The sequence below is a fragment of the Falco punctatus genome, assembly GCF_963210335.1.
Source record: "Falco punctatus genome assembly, chromosome: 8".
NCBI lineage: Eukaryota > Metazoa > Chordata > Aves > Falconiformes > Falconidae > Falco > Falco punctatus.
In genome coordinates, this window is record NC_137588.1 from 32462304 (window position 1) to 32480835 (window position 18532).

The following is an 18532-nucleotide window of genomic DNA, read 5'->3' on the forward strand; positions in this document are numbered from 1 at the left end:
CAAGTGAGACGCAGATGTCACCAGAAGCATCGTGTCAGAGGTAACAGCTAGATATAATCTAAGCTGGTCTACCAAAACAGATAAATTCAATCCATGGTGGAGTGTGGCTTTAAAATATGGCATGTTAAAATAAAAACACGTATAAATTTCTCATCTTCATGTTTACTTTGCTAAAATGATCCAATGGGGTTCCCACTACATTCAGGCTAAGCGCTGCTGCCCTTCATTCTCAAAGCCAAACCTTGAAGCCTCACATGCCAAAGTCACAGAGCTCCACATGCAGAAGGTTCCTTGCAGGAGCCCATCTTTCAGGGGTGCTTACTCCCGGCATCCTGCTGGTACCTCTCGTGGCTAAATCTCTACTGTTCCCTTGGAAACGAGGACTGGGAGGTGCAGGGCACAGGGCCACCACCACCGACGGGGTCCACCTGGAGAAGGTCCTGCACAACACTCATGTGTTTCCACAAGTGTCTCTGCGCTGCACCCATGTTCCCCTTTGGCTGGTAGAGGACTGGGTACAGAAATCGAAAGCTCTCGATTGTGAACTGTTTTTACACCCTGCAACACTGAAATTGGGCAGGCAGGAGCACGGGGCTCCCCGCAGAAGCCTCCAGTAGCTCTGATCAACTGTACTGGGGGGGGTGACTCTTGGCTTTCACGCCGATTCCCCGGCTCCCGGCCACATGCGTAGAATTAAGACTTAAGGTTTTTTGATCTGGCCAGGGCCCGGTGTCGCTTCCCAGAGATGAAAGGCTGCCCTACAATGTCTCTAATCCTGTGCTGTGTGATGTTTTCAGAGAGGCAGATCTCTCACACATGTGGAAAAGATAAGGTTCAATGTCTGCATCCCTTTTGTACTGCAAGGCTCCTAAGATGAATCCCATTTAAATAGGATAAAAAAGATTCAGAGGGGGTTTTCCGAACATCAAAATCTTTCTCCCTGTTATAAAAGCAGCCAAATAAAACATCCCTTTCCCCTCCCGGCCCAGTCCCTCCAGACACTATTTACCTCTGTGGAGTGGTTTCAGGCTGGAGATGAACTGGCAGGCTTCAGTGGGGGATTTGCAAGCTCGAATGTAGCTTTTCACACTGCTGACAACATCATAGAATGTCACGTTGGACGCTAAAGAGAACGTGGATTGCACTGAAACATGCACAAAATTTGTCTCCCTAACAGAAAACAAAACAAAACAGCCCTGAGTACCACAGGTCAGTCTGATGTCATCGTTAGCACTTTATACATAGGACTCTCATTAACAGAAGCAAAACAGCCGTGCATTGTAACAGACCTTAAAAACAGGACAAACTTGCACACAGAGAGGGAAATTTGGGGCTGGAAGGATGCTGGTATCTCACTTTGAAACCAGCCATAAATCCTTCCTGGGCAGCTCACAAGCCTATCCCCAAGGCACTCAGGCCAGGAGGAGGATGCTGGGAGAGCCAGACAAGATGGTCTGGCATTCCCCATGCTCTGTGCCACCACCAGGCTGGATTGCATCAAGCCCAGCACTGACTCAGAATGGAGAAAGTGGATCTCACGTTGAATATCCCGAACGCTCAAGTTTCTCACTTTCCCCTGGTAGCCTTAGCCTTACCTGGTCACCTTAACTGTGGAGTGGTGGTACCCCGGCAAGCCCGACAGCGATGCATTGAGCTGCAAGGAAAGGAGAGAGCAGCTGTTAGAGCCCCAGAGGATGACGGAGGGAGGCAGCCCAGCAGGATGTAGCACAGGATGGCCCTTCTGGGTCACTGACACCACCCCCTTCATTTGCCAGAGCTGTCTGCTGAGGCCAAGGGGGCTCTGAGTGTCCAGCAGTTCATCTGTTTGATAAGGAAGATGCGCCGTCCTGCTGTCAGCAAGGGACGGCTAAAATCAGCACCGTGCAGTCTTGGACAGGAATGAAGATCTGGCCATTGTGACATGAGCATCTGCCTGGGGCCCCACTGTGCAACAACCACAAAGGCTGAGGGTGAGCCAGGAGCCAGCAGGGAGAGAGCCCCGTGTGAGGCTGTGCTCAAAGCGGCACCCTCAGAGACTGCACATCTTCCAAAGAGGCTCCCTCCCGCTGGATCCAGGCAGTTGTTTGTGTTCACTCCCCAGCACAAACCACGCAGGCAGCATCAAGGTGACTCACTCAAACTCCCCCATCCTTTGGCGACATCTCCAAATCACCTACCCCAAAAAGAGCTGGGCTGAACTGCAGCCAGCCCAGGAACCGCTAACAGGGTGGACTCACACATGCAATGATCTGGCTAAAAAATGCACAGAGATGTACATCCCCATCCCAGGGGTCTTTTTGGAGCAGGTGATGGCACAGCATCTGGGGAAGCCACCAGCTCACCCAGCACTTGCTTTCAGCTGATCGAGGACCACATGTTTGTGGCAGCATGGCTGGGAAACTCCACCACTAAGAGGAAGGTATGTTTGGGTGGGTGCTGCTGCTGTGCTTCATCCCATGGGGTTTGACTAAGAGCAAGGTGGCACTAGTCACAGTTCAACCCGTCCCAGCACCTGTGAGATTTACTGGTGAAGGATAAAGCCCAGGGTTACTGTTTTAATGATTGACCTTGGAGGAGCACTAATGCCCCTTCAAGGTCTGGAAAAGGCAATGCAGCCAGAAGACACTAGGAGAGGATGGAGGCTACAGAAGCGTGAACCCAGCCACACAATGAAAAGGGCTTCACAGTTTTCTGGGCAGATATGCTGTCTTAAGCCCCACAGGAGCCAAATCTCTCCACTGCAGTCTTGACAGCCTGGGCGGGACAGGGAAGAGAAGTGTGATGAGATTTAAAAGCATACATCTCACCAATCCTACTTACACCAGACCAGGGTGGTTCGATGATTTGATGGACAGCTAAATCCATGCTACAGTCTCATTGCTACAGTCTCATGGCTTCCCATGACAACTGCAGGAGGAGCAAAGGGGACCCGTCCCATCAGCGTCGCCAAAGCCCCAGCAATGACACTCACCATCGCCAAGATTTCGCCCTCGATGTGGGGGAGCTCGGTGTACTTCCCGTGGGTAATATTAAGCTTCAGAGGGACCTGGCCAATAAATATTCTTACTGAAAAGGAGAAGACAAGTTAGTCAGAACACACGTGTCTGTGCCGTGTGTAGCTGTGGTTTCATCTGCCTTACACGAGAGACTGCCTGGAAAACCCCTTCACGCAGAGGACAGAAAACTCATGTCTGAGAGTCACTGCCCCAGTAAAGCAAAGTCCCAGACTTGGGATTTTTCCAAAAAGCTGCTGCGATGTTCCCACAGCCCCTGTCAAATTCCAGAGCTCAATGCTGCTGAACAGCCAGCATTTCACCACAGCATTCACACATTTCACATAGAAACACAGGCTACTTTAAAAGGACCCCTGAACACACAGAGAGAGGGGTAGATTTAGTAACAAGACAGTTTCAGGTACGAAAGCTATTTATAAGATTTTGGGGTCAATGCGTCAAATCTCTCACCCCTCCCTGCAATGGAAGGAAAGCAAATCAGCAAGTCAAAATAAAGCACTGCAGAAAGGACATTTTCATTTTTTCAAGTTGTTGGACAGAATGAGCAACGACATCTGAAAAGAGATCCAAAAGATGCATTTTTCCATGCTTAGATTTATATTAGATTCACAGCAGCAGAACGCAATAATCTGAGTTATCCAGACTCGGAGAGATAATAACCCTAAATCTTGTATTAAGTGTCATGAGATACTTGGTGGAAATGAGAACTCAGGTCTCCAGTTTTATGTTCCACCAGCAAAATAAATACAGTTGCAGATGACATTACAAAGCCTCCAATTCTTTCCCATTTTTTCCCATCCACAGAGCCTATCTTCACCACAAATTTTATATCAGAGAGATCTAATGTAACAACTCTGGGTAAGAATAAGATGAGAATTACCTTCACAGTATTTACATAGTCTGCCCGTATCCTGGTTCAAGGCATAATCAAAACAACTCTAAGTTAGAAGCTGACACATTCCAATTCAAAGAAATGTTTCAAAACACCCTTCAGAGACACCTCACCCATGTTTCCTTAGCAAAATTTCCATGCCTGTAATCCTTGCTGATTAAGGGTCAGAAGGAACTCAAGCAAAACAAATTTCCCTTTACAATGGGACATTGTAAATCCTTGAGATTGAGAATCCTCTCACAGAAAGGAGGGGTTCAGAACCTGAGATCCAACTAATAACTGTGCCACATGAAAAATGCTAGAAGGTACGAAACAAGACCTTGATCTCACAAAGGCTTTCACGGCTGCTTAATTTTCCGCACATGGCTGATCCCTCCGAAGCCAGGCTACACAATGGCCTCACTCACATCCCAAGCCAAGCGCTGTCGCCCAGGTTTGCAGGGCTGGGAGCTACAATGAACTGCTTTTGGGGGGCTGTAAGACACATCAGGAACAGAAGAGGCACATCTGTCCTTCACTAACCAGCCTGGCCCCACCGCTCTGTTGCTATGTTTTTAAGAAACCCGCAGCTATGAGCCTGCTCCCCAGGGCAGCCCAACACGACAGGCGTTAGACCCTGCACTGGTATAAACAGCAAAAGGCTCTCATTAGAAGTGGTGGTTGGGAGGAACATTAAGCCCCTGAACTAGTCTGAGCCGAGGTTAATATTTTAGAAGATTACAGATAATTATTTCCATCTTTTTCTCCCATGGTTTTTCACTTTTGTTTTCTTACCTAAATTGCACTTTCCTTTTTCCAGCTCATATCCAAGAGGACACTGACAGATATAAGAGCCACGGGTGTTGTTGCAGGTGGCCAGCGCAGGACAAGGGTTGGAAAGACATTTATCAACATCTACAAAAGCAGAAAAAAAACAAGACTATAGTTAAAGAATCATAAAAATCATCAATTGTTGGGCTAAAAAAGGTCAACTTGGCCTCTCTTCTGTGACCTGCTGAGCATTATCAGATGTTTCATTGCATTATTTGCACTTACTGTTTATCCTGTTCTTAATTATTCTGTCGGAGCCAAAAGAATAAATAGAAATCACATTCTCTTGAATATTCATTCAAAAGCCCTTGGGATCCAGTGTTGATCCATGTTAATATGAACACTCAGCTTGTCTACAGCACTGCTTCTCTGCAGATCTCAGGGTGCTTTTCACAGACAAACAACCCTACAGTTATGGATGGAGAGACCGAAGAAGGGACCTTGACAGCCAGAGCTAGACACAGGAGCACGAGCTACTTCACCGAAGTCCTGTCCTTTTCACCCAAACATTGTTTCCATGATCCAAAGCTAATGCTTGAACACTGATGCAGTCTGTAGGTTACCCAGTAATGGTGGAGACAGCCCTGGCTGCTGTCACCTCCTTTACCAGAGCTGCAGCTTCCTCAGTGCTAGGTTGGGGACAGCCACAGCAGCAATATCTGTCTGTGCCACCGCTCATAATGCCCTTCCCTCTGGGTGAGCAAGGGCTTGTGGAGCAGACACCCGCTGTGAAATACAGAGTATCTGGGAATTAATGACTGTAGACTCGAATACTTCATAGATTAGCCAACTCAAACTGCAAATTCTGGAGAAGATAGCCAATACATCCCTTTGAAAAAAAAAAAAAAACATGTTCTGCTCAAAAATGCTTCTCTTGCTGTGTTTATGATTTACAAGCACAAGCACATGTCACACGTGTGTGCAAGGGCAGACTGTAGGCGGGACTGTGGACTTGTTGTCGACAAGGCACCACAAGGCCAGCAAGGCAGCTCACACACCACCCGTCCCTATTCTGTGGCTGCAGCGAAGCACTGCGGCAGAGGCAGGAAGGATGGGCTTTGCAGGCAAAGCACAAAGTGCCAGAGCCAAACCCACGTGTGCATTTCTGACGGCGCAGACCAGACAGTCCCGAGCCGAGCTCCGCATTGGGACACACCATTTGATGCAATCTCCATGTCTCCACCAGCTTGGCACAGCTGCCTCAGCATCAGTGAGAAGATTTCATGTCTCTGATCCAAGCAGCCAGAAATGAGTGGGCATATTTTAAGACTTTGCTGTCCTTCAGTTTGAGTTTTGTACAGTGGGGGGGACCCAGGGCAGCTTCTTCTCTCATGGCAGTGAGCACCTACGTACAAAGCACCATGTCCAAGGCAGCAGAAGGATCTTTTGCATTCTGGTAAATGGCAAACCTCGGTATTTAAAGGAAAGAGTAACTTGGCAAAAGTGTGAATCAGTTGGTAAAAAGGATATGTTACCTTATTTTTTCTATTAAAGAAATGCATTACCCTACAGTGATTTTTTTTTTCAAGAAGCCATAGCTAGAATTAAAGCAAATTAGCCTGAGAAATAACCTTTAAATATTTAATTATTGGATGTAATATATACTGTTGCCGGTATTTCACTGACATTAATGCAATTAGCACTCACAATATCCCACAGTGGCAGAAGGGCCAGGCTCCTGAACTTTAAACACACAGTCAATTCCCATTAGCATAAAACTTCAGTCAGTACATTTACTTGAGAAGATAAGGAGCCTGGCAGCAGTAGTAAATGATTGTAACAACACACTCATCGGGACTATGATACATAGCCTACCAGGAGAAGCAACAGGCCCTTGAGTAGGAGATTATTTAGTGGGGAGAAAATGACCATAGGTTGTAATAACAGAAGGTGTTCCGACAGAAACATCAAGTGCTGGCCAACCTTCTTTCCTCATGAATAAGATAGATATCGATCAATATCAGTTGATATTGTCAATCGATCAACAAGCACAAAATGCATCCTACATTTACCTAGAAGGGCAGCTTTATTTTCTTAAAAATCTCAAATTTCAGCTTAAAGTTTCGATCAGAAATGCTCACCAAAACGTTCACCCTCTTCCAGAAGTTCAGCTTGGTTGTTAAACTCTTATCTTAAAAATATCAACATGGAGACCGAGCTCTTATCCTCAAACCCTGCTGACAACAGACCTGTCATACATACATACATACATACACACACAACCCTTTAAAGACCCTAGAAGGGGGAGCCAGGCACTCCTGGCCCCCTCATCCCTGGCCCCACGACTGATGAGTGCCATTAGACATGTTACCTGGTGCTGGAGATGACATCCTCAGCCCAGTCGTGCTGCTTGATGGAGGAATGGTGGTTGGTTTGGTAGCAGCCAAAGTAGTTACAGTGGTCGCAGTGGTCTTGCTGGTTGCAGGGGCTTCAGAAGAACTCGTAACAGGGGTGTTTTCCTCAGTGACTTTATGAGGCCTTGCAGTGGTGGGATCCACAGCTTCTGTGCTTTCACCAGTGGTATACATGTGCTTCGTGGCAGTGGGTGTTTGAGCACTGTGGTCTTTCACAGTGCTAGCATCACCTGAGGTTGGCTGGTGACTGGCCACCGTTGTCAGCACAGGAGGTTTCACCGTGGTCTGTGCCACTGCAGGGACAATGATGCTGTGGTTTGTTGCACTTGGTGAGGAACTAAGGGGTGCCTCCGTTGGTCCAGACCGTGAGGCATCGTTGGCCATGGTGAGCAGTGGCGTTGCTTTCCCGAAGCTGCCCCCCTGGGCAGTGGTGGCTCCCAGTGAGGCAGTCTCCTTTACAGTCACAGGAGTGGACATGGATACAATGCGTCCACCAAGCTGTTCCATGGGCACCGTAGGGAAAGAAGAGCCAGAGGAGGTGAAGGTGGTGCTATTTTGGGGCTGATGCATGACATTGTGTTTGTTGGTCCCTCTGGGTGAGCTCCCAGCCACGGCAGCTGTGGAGGGCACCTGCCTGACCACAGCTGTAGCTACAGAGGTGCTTGCTTGATCACTATCATTGGACTGCGAGATGGATGTTGGTGATGAAAACAGGGGCAATAAAGATGCTAATGAATAAGATGGGGAAAGTGATGAGGAAGTGGGCAAGGAGGATGACAAAGCCTGCAGAGGGGGTGAAGATGCCATCACAGAGGGCGAGAGCGGCTCAGATGATTCTGATGATGTAAACAGATCAGTTGGTGGTGGTGTTGATGACGGCAAGTGATGCAGCAACGAGAGTGAGGAAGAGGCTGGAAGTGCCGATGAAGACAGAGATGATGGGCCAGTGGTCAGCAACTCAGAGTCAGTGTTGAAGAGAGTTGTGTTTTGTACGCTGCCTGCAGAAGCAGAAGTCAACAGTTTGGAAGAGTGTACCAGCAATGGCTCTGTAGATGGTTCGATGAAACTGCCATCACTGGATACATTGCCCCCCCTGCCCTGTGCCGCAGAAGATTTTGATGAATCAGAAGGATTGGAAATTTCAGTAAAAAAGGTGGAACTTTCTGAGGACTCAGCAGAGGTGCTGCTATTCGAGATAGATAGGAGGGTCCTTTCTCCTCCTCTGGTATATGTGGTTGAAATGTATGTGCCATCTGTATGAGAAACCGAGGTCCTTTTCTCAGCATCGACACTACTGACTGGCTGATGGCTACTTGAAAAGCCTGGAGTAAAAGGACAAAATGTATTAGAAAGACAAAGTAATACGAAAGTATTTAGATGTCATATTAAAATCACTTGCTAAATACATGAAACGCTCTGTCTGTGAATTGGCCTGTGCTCTTCTCAAAATTTGGAGCACCATCCAAGCATGGTATCCAATTAGGAGTCTTCTGCGCTCCTTACTAGATTCTGAACTGGTGAACTCGGATAGACACAAGGCTCCCATGAAACATGTAGGTTTCTAAAACACTGTTCTTCCAGTATTGCTTTTCTAATGTGATTGAGCACCTACCATTCCATGATATTTTGTGGCAAGCTAAGCAGGAAAACCCATCTGTTCTTTTTATCACTCATAATTTACAAAACTTATATCCCCTCCCTCTTATACTCCATTCCCAACTAAAGAACATCCAACTTATTCAGTCAATTTGTTTTTAGACACAGCGAACTTCATGCCTCTGCAGGATGAAATTATTACATTATGTTAATTTGCAGTTTATCATGAACTCATGATTGAAAACTTTGCAGTCAGGAAATCCTAAACAACTAGCACATCAGTCTGCCAAAAATTCAGATCATTCAGCATAAAAGGTGCAGCAAATCTTACATATTATAATACAAATTTCAGATGTACAGCTAAGTTCAGTAACCTTTAAAAGTAAAAACCAGGGTATTGAAAATGTTAATTCTACAATTGACTTAGGTCATCATGAAACACTCGTGAAAGCATAACCCAAAAACAACCAGTTGGGATGCAAAAAAAATAATGTGGCCATCAAAACAGGAGAGCATCCCTGTTTGGGTTCATGGGTTCCCTTCTGGAACGATTTTCCAGCTAAGTGGGGTTTGGCTTTGAGTTCTTTGATGAAAACATTCTCCTGAGTGAACCTGCAGGTGGCATTGCATGTACTAATGAACGAGAACTATGTACGCAACACAGGTAATTATACGCAGGACAAAGTGAACTTCCCCGCGCCCCACAGCGTACACTGGCAGACATGAGCTTACCTGTGAGATCGTTCTGGAAAGAAGAGTCAGTGGGTATCTTGGAAGAATGTGTGAAGAGCGTCTCTGTCGCAAAGCCCGTGAAGCCCACACTGCTGGCAGAGGCATTTGCTGTCCCACTCTGCTCCACGGCCACCAGCTGAGCTGACCCAGGAGAGCTGGCGGTTTCAGCGTAGGAAGTGGAGTGCTCCATGGCACCAGCCAGCGCATCGTCCGACACCGAGTGCAGCATCCTCTCCACACCACCGGCAGACGTGGATGTACCGTATGCAGGACCAGTGACGGGGCTGGACACACTTTCCTTGGCACTCAAGCTGCTTAGGGAGTGGTGGCTGCTGCCCACGGCTGGAATGGGATTGAAAAGCAGGCATCTAATTTTATCATCTCAGAGCAGAGAGCACTTGTGAGCCCTGCAATAGTTCTGTTTGCATATGCATATCAATAACATTGTGCAGATAAACACAGATTAAATACAGCTTAAGTAGATCTCATATATCTATCACCTTAAATATGGATTTAACACACAAAGCCTACTCCAAAGAAACAGGACTGTCCAAATACAGAAGGACAATCAGTACCATTAGAGTCATAATGGCATATTTATGTTATTTATAATTATTGCCCCAACACAGGCAGGTAGTATACGTGTCCTACAGCAAGAAGCTACACATCGCATTCCTGAGAATTTTTGTTAAGCATCAACAGCTGTAGTTACACAACTCCAAGGAGCAGAATCACCACCACTTACAAATTCTCCCCACAACACCCACAACAGCTCTGACACGTGTTGGCAGTCATAGCAGCCCCACGGAAGAGGGGAAGGGAGAGGCAGTGGGGTTTTTTCAAATTCAAATGCCATCACAGAGTTCAGAAAAACTCACTGGAAGGTTCGCCAGTGGCTGAGAAGTAGGTAGAGACCCTGGATGAAATGGTGACCTTGGGCTCTGGGTACCCTGCTCGGCCAGACGAGACATGTCCCTCTCCAGGCCATGCCGTGGAGGACAGGAGGGGGCTGGTGTGGGACTCCTCTGCTGTGTCTGGGTGAGACATGGGGCTTTCCGCCGTTGTGCCCCATGTGCCATGGCTAGCTACAGCCTGAGATGTCTCCTTCTTGTGGCTGGAGAGAGTGGTCGAGACATACATGGTCTCAGTAGGAGCACCAGAAACTCTTCTTCCTCTCTCTGGAATTGCAAAGCAGAGATATACATAGATATATACAAAAATACTTATTTTGTATATTAATAATACCTCTGAGGCCTGTATAGGGACTAAAATCTGAGTATTTCTATCTCCACAGTGGAGGTGGCACTTGGTGACCAGCATCACTTATTTGCTAAGTGGTGTTCCCAGGCAATCTGTACTTTAACATCAGAAAAATAAAACAGACTGGGGAGCACGGCATTTCTGAAGGAGAACAGTGGCAGGGAGGTAGGTCCTGCCCTTGAACGTCCTGCAGAAAATTCCCTTGGGTGGACCAGTGGGTTTCAAACCAGCTCTGGTGTGACTCTGGCAGCAGAGCTGAGGCTGAAGCACAATAACTAGGAGATAATGAAACACAGAAAGTCTGTTGATCCCCTGCCACATCTCATGCTAGGCTCCCCCAGCTTGAGGGCTGAGGTCAAGGCTCCACGGCAGCCAGAAGAGCTGCCTGGCCATCTAGCTCCCAACATGGGAAGCGCTGCCCCAAGTGCTGTGAGGCAAGTACCTCACCAGCCACGCAGTGCTCAGATGCCCTTCGCCAAACATCTGGTTTACTAAAAAGGCACATCTAGTTTAAAACTAGGAAAGGGAGAGTGGGAGCTCGGACCGGGGGTGAGGGGATGGGATGTCCTCCACACAAACTGGAAAACCACAAGACACACCTGAAGCACTTGGTGAAGGTGAAGGCACTGAAATTCTGGGAGAAAATGCAGGCAGCGGCTTTGTTGGAAGCTCACCAGGTCCAGCACTGCTCTGTGAAGCATTGTTCTGCCTCCCAGGCTCTGCTGCTGATGAGGATGGCAGAAGGACCACGTCCATGGAGCTGGTGTGGGGTGGAGCGGGAGCAGAGCTCCCTGCCATGCTGGACGCTGCACGAGTGTCTGACATGGGTGCTGTGCTCCTCTCCCCACCACTGGTGGTTATCACTGATCTGGGTGTACTGGTGAGAGGAGCATCGGGCAGGCGTCCTCCTGTTGCTGAGGCCCCTTCTGCTGAGAAAGGGCAAAGCAAAATGGAGTTATACACCCTAAGCTAGAAAGAGGTGGGCATGCTCTCTTCCACCACCACCCTTAGGCTGATGGCACAGATGTGACATGACGGAAGATCTAAACCCAGAGAAAATGCTAACTGTGAAGACACAACCCTTGCTGGTGCATGACTGTGCTGCTCACAGGAGGACACCCTGAAGAAGGCACTAGAATAAGTCATGGGGGCACTGCTGGGTTTGCTGCCCTGCCACAGTTTCCAGCACCGCGGTCCAGCTGCGGGGCCCACGTGCCCACACTGCCACCACAGCACCGGCAGCGAGCGAGGCAGGGTTACAGCGGCACCTGACACCCCGACACTCAAAACATAGCACAGCAGGCTTCCATGGCACCAGTAAATATAGCGTTTGCACCCCTGGGTGGTAGTCAGGAATGACCGGTGTGGCCTCCTGCTTGGCCACAGGACTGCTCTTGCGGTAAGGCTGAGTTTTTCTTGTAACTAAATGCAAAAAAACGCTAATGCATTTTTCTCTGGAAGTTGAAATTTCCCTCCATAACGCCCAATGCCATTCTCTAACACCTTCTAGCATGTCCTCACTCCTCCATACAGAGCAGATGTTTGAGATCTACAGGAAGAAGCCCCACAGGACAGTCAGAGCTCACCTGGGGAAGTACTTTCTGAAGCAGTTGGTGAGCTTGTGAGCAAAAGGTCCGTGGATGACACGGTGGCACCTCTGCCAGCACCACCCTGGGCACCCAAAGAGGACGAGGTATGGTCTGGAGAGCTGATGGTTTCTGTACCAGCGGTGGAAATCTCTGTTGTTTGGGCCAGCCTGGTGCTGGCTGACAGAGACCTTAACGTCCTCCCTCCACCCTTGGTGGCTGCTGTGGAAACGGAGGCGCTGTTGGTAGGGAAATAAGTTCTTCTCTCTGTTGACAGGATGCTGAGTGACACATGGCTGCTTCCAGTAGCTAAGACATGATAAAGAAACAATTTACATTTTTACACGTGTGAAATTATAAATAAACAAATGAGCTTTCTTCCAGTAACCCCCAGAGGCAGCAAGTAGGAAATAGAGAAAAGATGTCAATCCAGAGAAAATAGGAAATTTTCAAAGACTTGAATCCTTCCTATTGAAATCTGTCTTCTAAAAAACATGGTTTGATGCTGAGAAAAGTGCTAATATAAAAAAACTGTTAACTTATAATGTTGTGCACTTGATTTCACCATTATGTGCCCGAGTGCACGCCACGCTGCTAGAACAAACAAGTGCTGTAACAACCCAGAAAAGCCTGGAAATCAGTTCAGACAAGGCACTACACTGGGTGGCATGAAGGCCTTAGAGAAAAAGTTTGAAGAAAGAGGATCAGGGGGATCGCACCACTTCAGCACCGCAGCAGGGTCTGGGACCAAACCGTGGCATAAAAGACCTCAGAGGTCACATTCCAAGCTGCCTTAAATTTGTTGAATTCGTTCAATTTCGCGGAAGCAGCATGGTCCAAGGTGTTAGGACAGAGGGCAGGAACTGAAGTCCAGTCCCTGGGGCTGCAGGGACATGATCTAACCCTTGTTTGCTTGGTACTCTTGCCTATAAAATAGAGATAACAACTGGAGATAGTAAAAACAGAATCGTGATTTGGAAGTTAATTATTTTTCTTGGCTTAATGAAACTTCCCACACATGTGCCCTTTCTGTAAAAAACCCAAACCACATTTTTTGGTCAAGCAAGAACTGAAATATTTCAGAGACTAAATCACGCTACATCCTTTCAAACAATACATTCTGCATAACAGAAAAGTCAGGCGAGTGCAAGATACAGTAACAGTCCTCTGTTTGCTTACAGGGAAAAGGGTATTTCACTTCTAACTTGAGCTCACCTGGGGAAGGACCTTCCGAAGGGGAGTGAGAGTGCGTTAGCAATGAGTCTGCCACCCTCTCAGTGAAATCCATGATTTCTCTGGGCCCACGAACTTCGTAGGTGTCTCTCACAGAAGACACGGATGAAGGCTGGATGGTGCCCAGGGTCCTGTACGTGCCAGTACTGGGTGTAGAGACTTCTGCTGCCCACCAGCTGCTGCCTGTGGCCGACCTCGGGGGCCTCCCGCTGCCAGTGGCCGTGGCTGAGATGAAGACGCTGGTGGGAGAGGAAGCAAGGGGGTTCTTCTCTGTCGCTGAGCTGTTAACTGCTTGGTGGTTGCTTCTGACACCTAAGATACAAGAAAATCAGGTTGGAATTATACATGTAAAGCTATACATTTGAGGGATTGTTTGTGTAATGTACATTTTTATACTGTTCATTGAGAAACTGAATAGACCAAGTTCTCAAGCTCTGCAAAGAGGTGAATCCCTTATGTTCAAGCACATGTGCCTTACAAAAGGCCATGAAATCTCAACTTAAACCCACGGTTTTTAACCGCAGGCCGTGCACAAAACCTGACTTACCCATTTCAGCTCTTTCAAGCTGAAATCAGGAGTATATACCTCTAACTTCAAGCCAAATCTGGAGGATGAGCTAAAACAGGCGTGGGTTAGGTTTTCTAGTGGCAAGCCAGAGACTCCAGCTGCCACCTCAGCACCAGGCTGACGGCACGGCCATGGGGCTGAGTCCCTCACCCAGCACCAGCCACACAGGGCTGGACACAGCCTCACCCGTATGATGCTCAGAAACGCCCCAGCCTGGTGCTCACCCCAGCCAGCTTTACCCCAAGTCTAGCAGGCATGCTGCCCCAGGGCTCCCCCAGACCGCACCCCGGCCATGCCAATATTTCACTAGCTCACCAGGAGCTGCACTACCACTTGCAAAGCAATGGGCTTAACTGTGAACTAATGGTGCATGGGGGGTAGAGCTCACTGGAGACCACTGCAAGGGCACAGGGCAAGTCAGCACTGTTGTGGCTGTGGGGACCCCCAAAATGCTGCCTCTCTTACAGACCAGCCTGCATGGCAGATGCTGCACCAGGTGACAGCTGCAAATCCCCAGCAAAAGTGTCTCTGGCAGGGAAAAAGTACATGCACATACTTCTAACCAGTGGCTGCTTTTCCCAGCATGGGAGTTTCATTAGCAGCGAGGACAACGATGTTTTGCACTTTTTCACCCAAAACTGCGATCCAGTCCCACCCTTCCCACCAGCCCTGCTGCCAGCCTGATGCAGCCAATAATAAAAATATCCATGTATCCAATAGTGACTGGTGGCCATATCTGAAGAAAAACAGCACGGGGATGCAAAATCTCACCCAGCCCTGAAGCAGCCAACTTCCAGACTAACAGGTTTACCTCTGGAAGTACTTTCGGAGGCAGAGAGGGAGCTTGTGAGCAAAGGCTCCCCGGGAGGCGACAGGAGATCGGTGTCTTCCCGTGAGCTGTTAGGATGGTGTGTCCTGGCCCCCAAGGAGGAGAAGGTCCTCCCCAAAGAGCTGGTGGGTTTGGTGCTGGTGACAAAGTCGCTTGCCACACTGGCTGTGTGGCCACTTGTGTGGGACCCTGGTGCCCCTGCTGGCACACTGGGCATGTCAGCATGCTGGGTGTCCAAACGCAGGGTCGCCTCCGCTGCAGCTGGGATGTTCTTGGGTTCATAATTGCTGCTAGAGGCTAGAGAAAGGAGAAAAGAAATGTAAAACTGCATACACATAAATGAAAACAGTCGGGTAGGTTTCATCTCGCTATCAGTAGATGTAGTCAACGTATGTGTGAATATTCAATACGGAAATATTTAATACTAGGAAATCATTAAGACAGGGGAAAAAAAAGGTCTCCATATAGGAACTCCTGAAGTTACTGCTTGCAAAATTCAACTGAAAGTTCAAGGAAAATCTATCCTCCTCTTCCAACAAGAATAATATTTATCCATACTTTCATTTCTGTGAAATGTTTTTAAACGTACAGAATGTGCCAAATACAATATTATTCCTCCTTTCTTTAAAATAAAAAGGATGTATTTTGTTTATAAAGAGTCTTTAAATAATGATCTGAGTTATACAGCTAGCTATCAAAACTCACTCATGGAAGCGCTTTCTGAAGCAGACGGCGAGTCCGTGAGCAGTAGGTCTGTGGTACCTCTGCCACCACCACCTTGGGCACCCAAAGACATCCCAGGGGACCAGGTCTGGTTTGAAGAGTCCATGATTTCAGTACCAGAGGTGGCAATCTCTGCTCCATCAGCCAGCCTGGTGCCGGCTGGCAGAGACCTTAACGTCCTTCCTCCATCCTTGGTGGCTGTTGTGGAAACAGAGGTGCTGGCGGCAGGGAAATCCGAAACTCTTCCCTCTGTGGCTGAGATCTTGGATGGCTCATAGCTGCTTCCAATGGCTACGGCACAATAAAAAAATCTGGATTTATACATATGAAATTATAAACAGATGGATCCATTTTCTTCCCAGATGCTTACAGCGCACATATGGACATTAAGCATAGGAAGTTTTCAATCTGGACAAAGTGCTCTTTTGGAAAGGTATGAATCCCCTCACCACAGGAAGACCTAGCACAAAACTCAGGGCTCAATGCCAGGGCAGCACAGCTCTGTGAGAGCCAAGGTGGCTCGGCCAGCACGAAATCCCACGGGACGAGGACTGCAGGGACTTGCCTTTACATCCCACCTTTGCTCTAAGACTCGTGGAAATCAGCCCAGGCTCTCTTAGTACTTTTTGTAGCTTGACCATGCATCAAACAGCAAAAGGGGGAAACCTGCCCACGGCCATGTTCCTGTATGAGCCTCCAGCTTGCTACACATCCCAGGGCTTAACAGGACATGGGGAAAAATGCTTAAAGAAGCACAAAATAGGGTAAACCAACAAATCACAGACTAACCGAGCTCCCCCGCGGCAGTGCTTTCCGAAGCTGGGTGAGAAGAGGCAAGCTGGTGCTCCATGGAGGGCCTGGGGAAACGTCCCCATGCTGGGGCCACCAAGGAGGGCTTCAAGGCCAGGGGCTGAGCTGCGGAGCCTGGTGCTGTCCTTCTGACACCAGACCTTGGGTCTTCTGCAGCCCTAATGCTGTGCCCAGCAGCTGTGACAGAGAAGGGATGTGTCAACATGAGAACCCTGGAGATGCGTTGGCTCCCAGGATAAGGACCCGGCAACATGGAGGTTTCCATAAGTTCATGTGCAGTGGGGCAAAGTCTCCGTTTCTGAGAACACCAGAAACTGCCTGCTTGAAAAGCAAATAGGGGGAAGCCATGGAGCCCAGGGATCCTGGGTTTGTTGTCCTGTACAGGTCATTGAGGCACAGACATCTCACCCTGTCTAGCCAAGAGCAAACCCACCCAGCGTGGCCATGAGCGTGGGTTACCAACCCAAAACCCCACCGCAGCACCAGTCGGGGGGGGCACAGCTCAGGTGGGGCTGGGACCCCGCCTTTGTTCTGCAGCTGGCACTGAACCAGGTGAGATATTCTGCAGCTGCAGTTGCCCACCCTGCAGAAAACACAGCGATGAGGCCCAAAGACCTTTTTTTTCTTTTCACATGGAAAATGTTGGGGCTTTTTAGACCAAATTATTTTTCTCATTGCTTTTTCATGTTTTCAGCAGGGAATTTCAGCTAACCATCCAGATAGTAACAAACAGAGAAAAAGCATGTGCAAAACACATCATCTTCTCTGTTTCAAGAAAGAAATAACTACATAAAGGCTTTTTAAAGCTATAAAACAAAACCATAGGCCAGCAAAGCTCACCTCCAAAAGTGCTGTCCATGGCAGGTGATGCTGTGAGCGAAGGGCTGGTGTAGTCCCCCGTGACATCCCTGGGGTGTAGCATGATGTGGTTTGCACCAGGCTGGGTACTGGAAGCCTGGGGGGAGGCCTGGGGCTGTTCTGGAGAGCCAGGGAGAGGGGTGCTGGGGAGGGGCTGCAGCATCCCCCCACCGCTCCCCGAGGGGCTGGGTGAAGTGGCTGCAGTGCCTGTGGGAGGGCTGCCAGGCAGCTCTGTGCCCACCCAGCCGCTCACCGGTCGAGAGGGGCCACCAGTGCCTGCAAGGCAATGGGGGAAAGCAAATGAGAGGTCAGAGACAGGCTGAGCTGCCCACCCAACATCCTCCGCTGACACTCTCCATCTGCCCCCACAGCCCACAGTCCCCTGGCCTGTACTCTGTCTGCAGCAGCTTTGCGTTCGGGAGCTGCACTGATTCACTGATAATTTTCAAGGCCAGGAGAAGCCTTACAGATCCTTCTCTCCACTCTTATGCATGAAGCAAGCCAGAAAACTGCCCTGAGCACGTCGTGGGGATGGAGGGCTGGACCCAGCACACAAAGCTCTGGCAGTGCAGGAGAGCCAGGCTTAACCAATGCCTAATTTCCCAAGGGAACAGCATCCACCTTGTTCCCAGGCTGAACTGGGATGGCTCACCCGGGTGATGGGTCTCCGTGGATGAAGGCAGCAGCACTGTCCTCATTGAGTTGTCAAACCCCGTCACCTCCCAGGCCCCGGGGCGCCTGCCCAGTGTCCTCTCAGGCGAATCAGTGGTGACAGCTGCCAAAACCAGCAGCGTCCCCTTGGCAGCTGCAGGGGTGCTGGGGGAAGCCAGAGCCCTCTTGCCTCTCTCCTGGCTGCCCGCAGCATGGTGCTGGCTTCCAGCAGCTGGAAAGCAATGCAGAGAGAGTCATGTTCCCGCTGGACAAGTGAATTTTTCTCAGCTGGGGTGGCAGCAGAATCACCCGCTGTGGTACCCAGCCCAACCACGCACAATAGGTAGGGTCACAACTGCATCCCCCGGGTTTCCTCTTCTTAACACAGAGCACATGAGGGACTGCTGGGAACAGAGGGTTTCTGTCACAAAAAAAATATGTGTATTTCAAAATTTGTCGTCATTTGTGTGTGGCAAAAGAAATCTGGATTTTTTTAAAAAAAAGTAAACATAGAAGGCAGTAAGGACTTATGCCAGGACAGCCAGCAGCTGGCAGCTTGGGCATGCTAGCTCCATACTCTAGTCCCTAAGCAGGAAAAAAACTGAGGAATTAAAAA

At 48.8% G+C, this 18532-nt stretch overlaps 2 protein-coding genes across 5 annotated transcripts in view; one reads left to right on the forward strand and one right to left on the reverse strand.

Moving 5' to 3' along the window:
• Positions 1 to 18532, forward strand: part of LOC308068497 (TGF-beta receptor type-2-like) — a 310921-nt gene that overhangs the window by 58931 nt on the left and 233458 nt on the right. The gene's annotated exons all lie outside the window — the stretch shown is intronic.
• Positions 1 to 18532, reverse strand: part of HEG1 (heart development protein with EGF like domains 1) — a 56460-nt gene that overhangs the window by 17000 nt on the left and 20928 nt on the right. For 2 of the 4 annotated variants that reach the window (XM_080399203.1, XM_080399206.1), the window contains exons 3-17: positions 17918 to 18148; positions 17248 to 17541; positions 16387 to 16584; positions 15580 to 15888; positions 14857 to 15171; positions 13460 to 13789; positions 12245 to 12553; positions 11258 to 11587; positions 10277 to 10576; positions 9399 to 9740; positions 7028 to 8392; positions 4681 to 4800; positions 2972 to 3066; positions 1596 to 1654; positions 1010 to 1170 (exon numbers count right to left, since the gene is read on the reverse strand). In XM_080399203.1, coding sequence (XP_080255329.1) covers positions 1010 to 1170; positions 1596 to 1654; positions 2972 to 3066; positions 4681 to 4800; positions 7028 to 8392; positions 9399 to 9740; positions 10277 to 10576; positions 11258 to 11587; positions 12245 to 12553; positions 13460 to 13789; positions 14857 to 15171; positions 15580 to 15888; positions 16387 to 16584; positions 17248 to 17541; positions 17918 to 18148 — 4758 coding nt within the window. The remainder of the gene's footprint in view (positions 1 to 1009; positions 1171 to 1595; positions 1655 to 2971; positions 3067 to 4680; positions 4801 to 7027; positions 8393 to 9398; positions 9741 to 10276; positions 10577 to 11257; positions 11588 to 12244; positions 12554 to 13459; positions 13790 to 14856; positions 15172 to 15579; positions 15889 to 16386; positions 16585 to 17247; positions 17542 to 17917; positions 18149 to 18532) is intronic. The other 2 variants (XM_080399204.1, XM_080399205.1) reach the window with 2 other exon arrangements.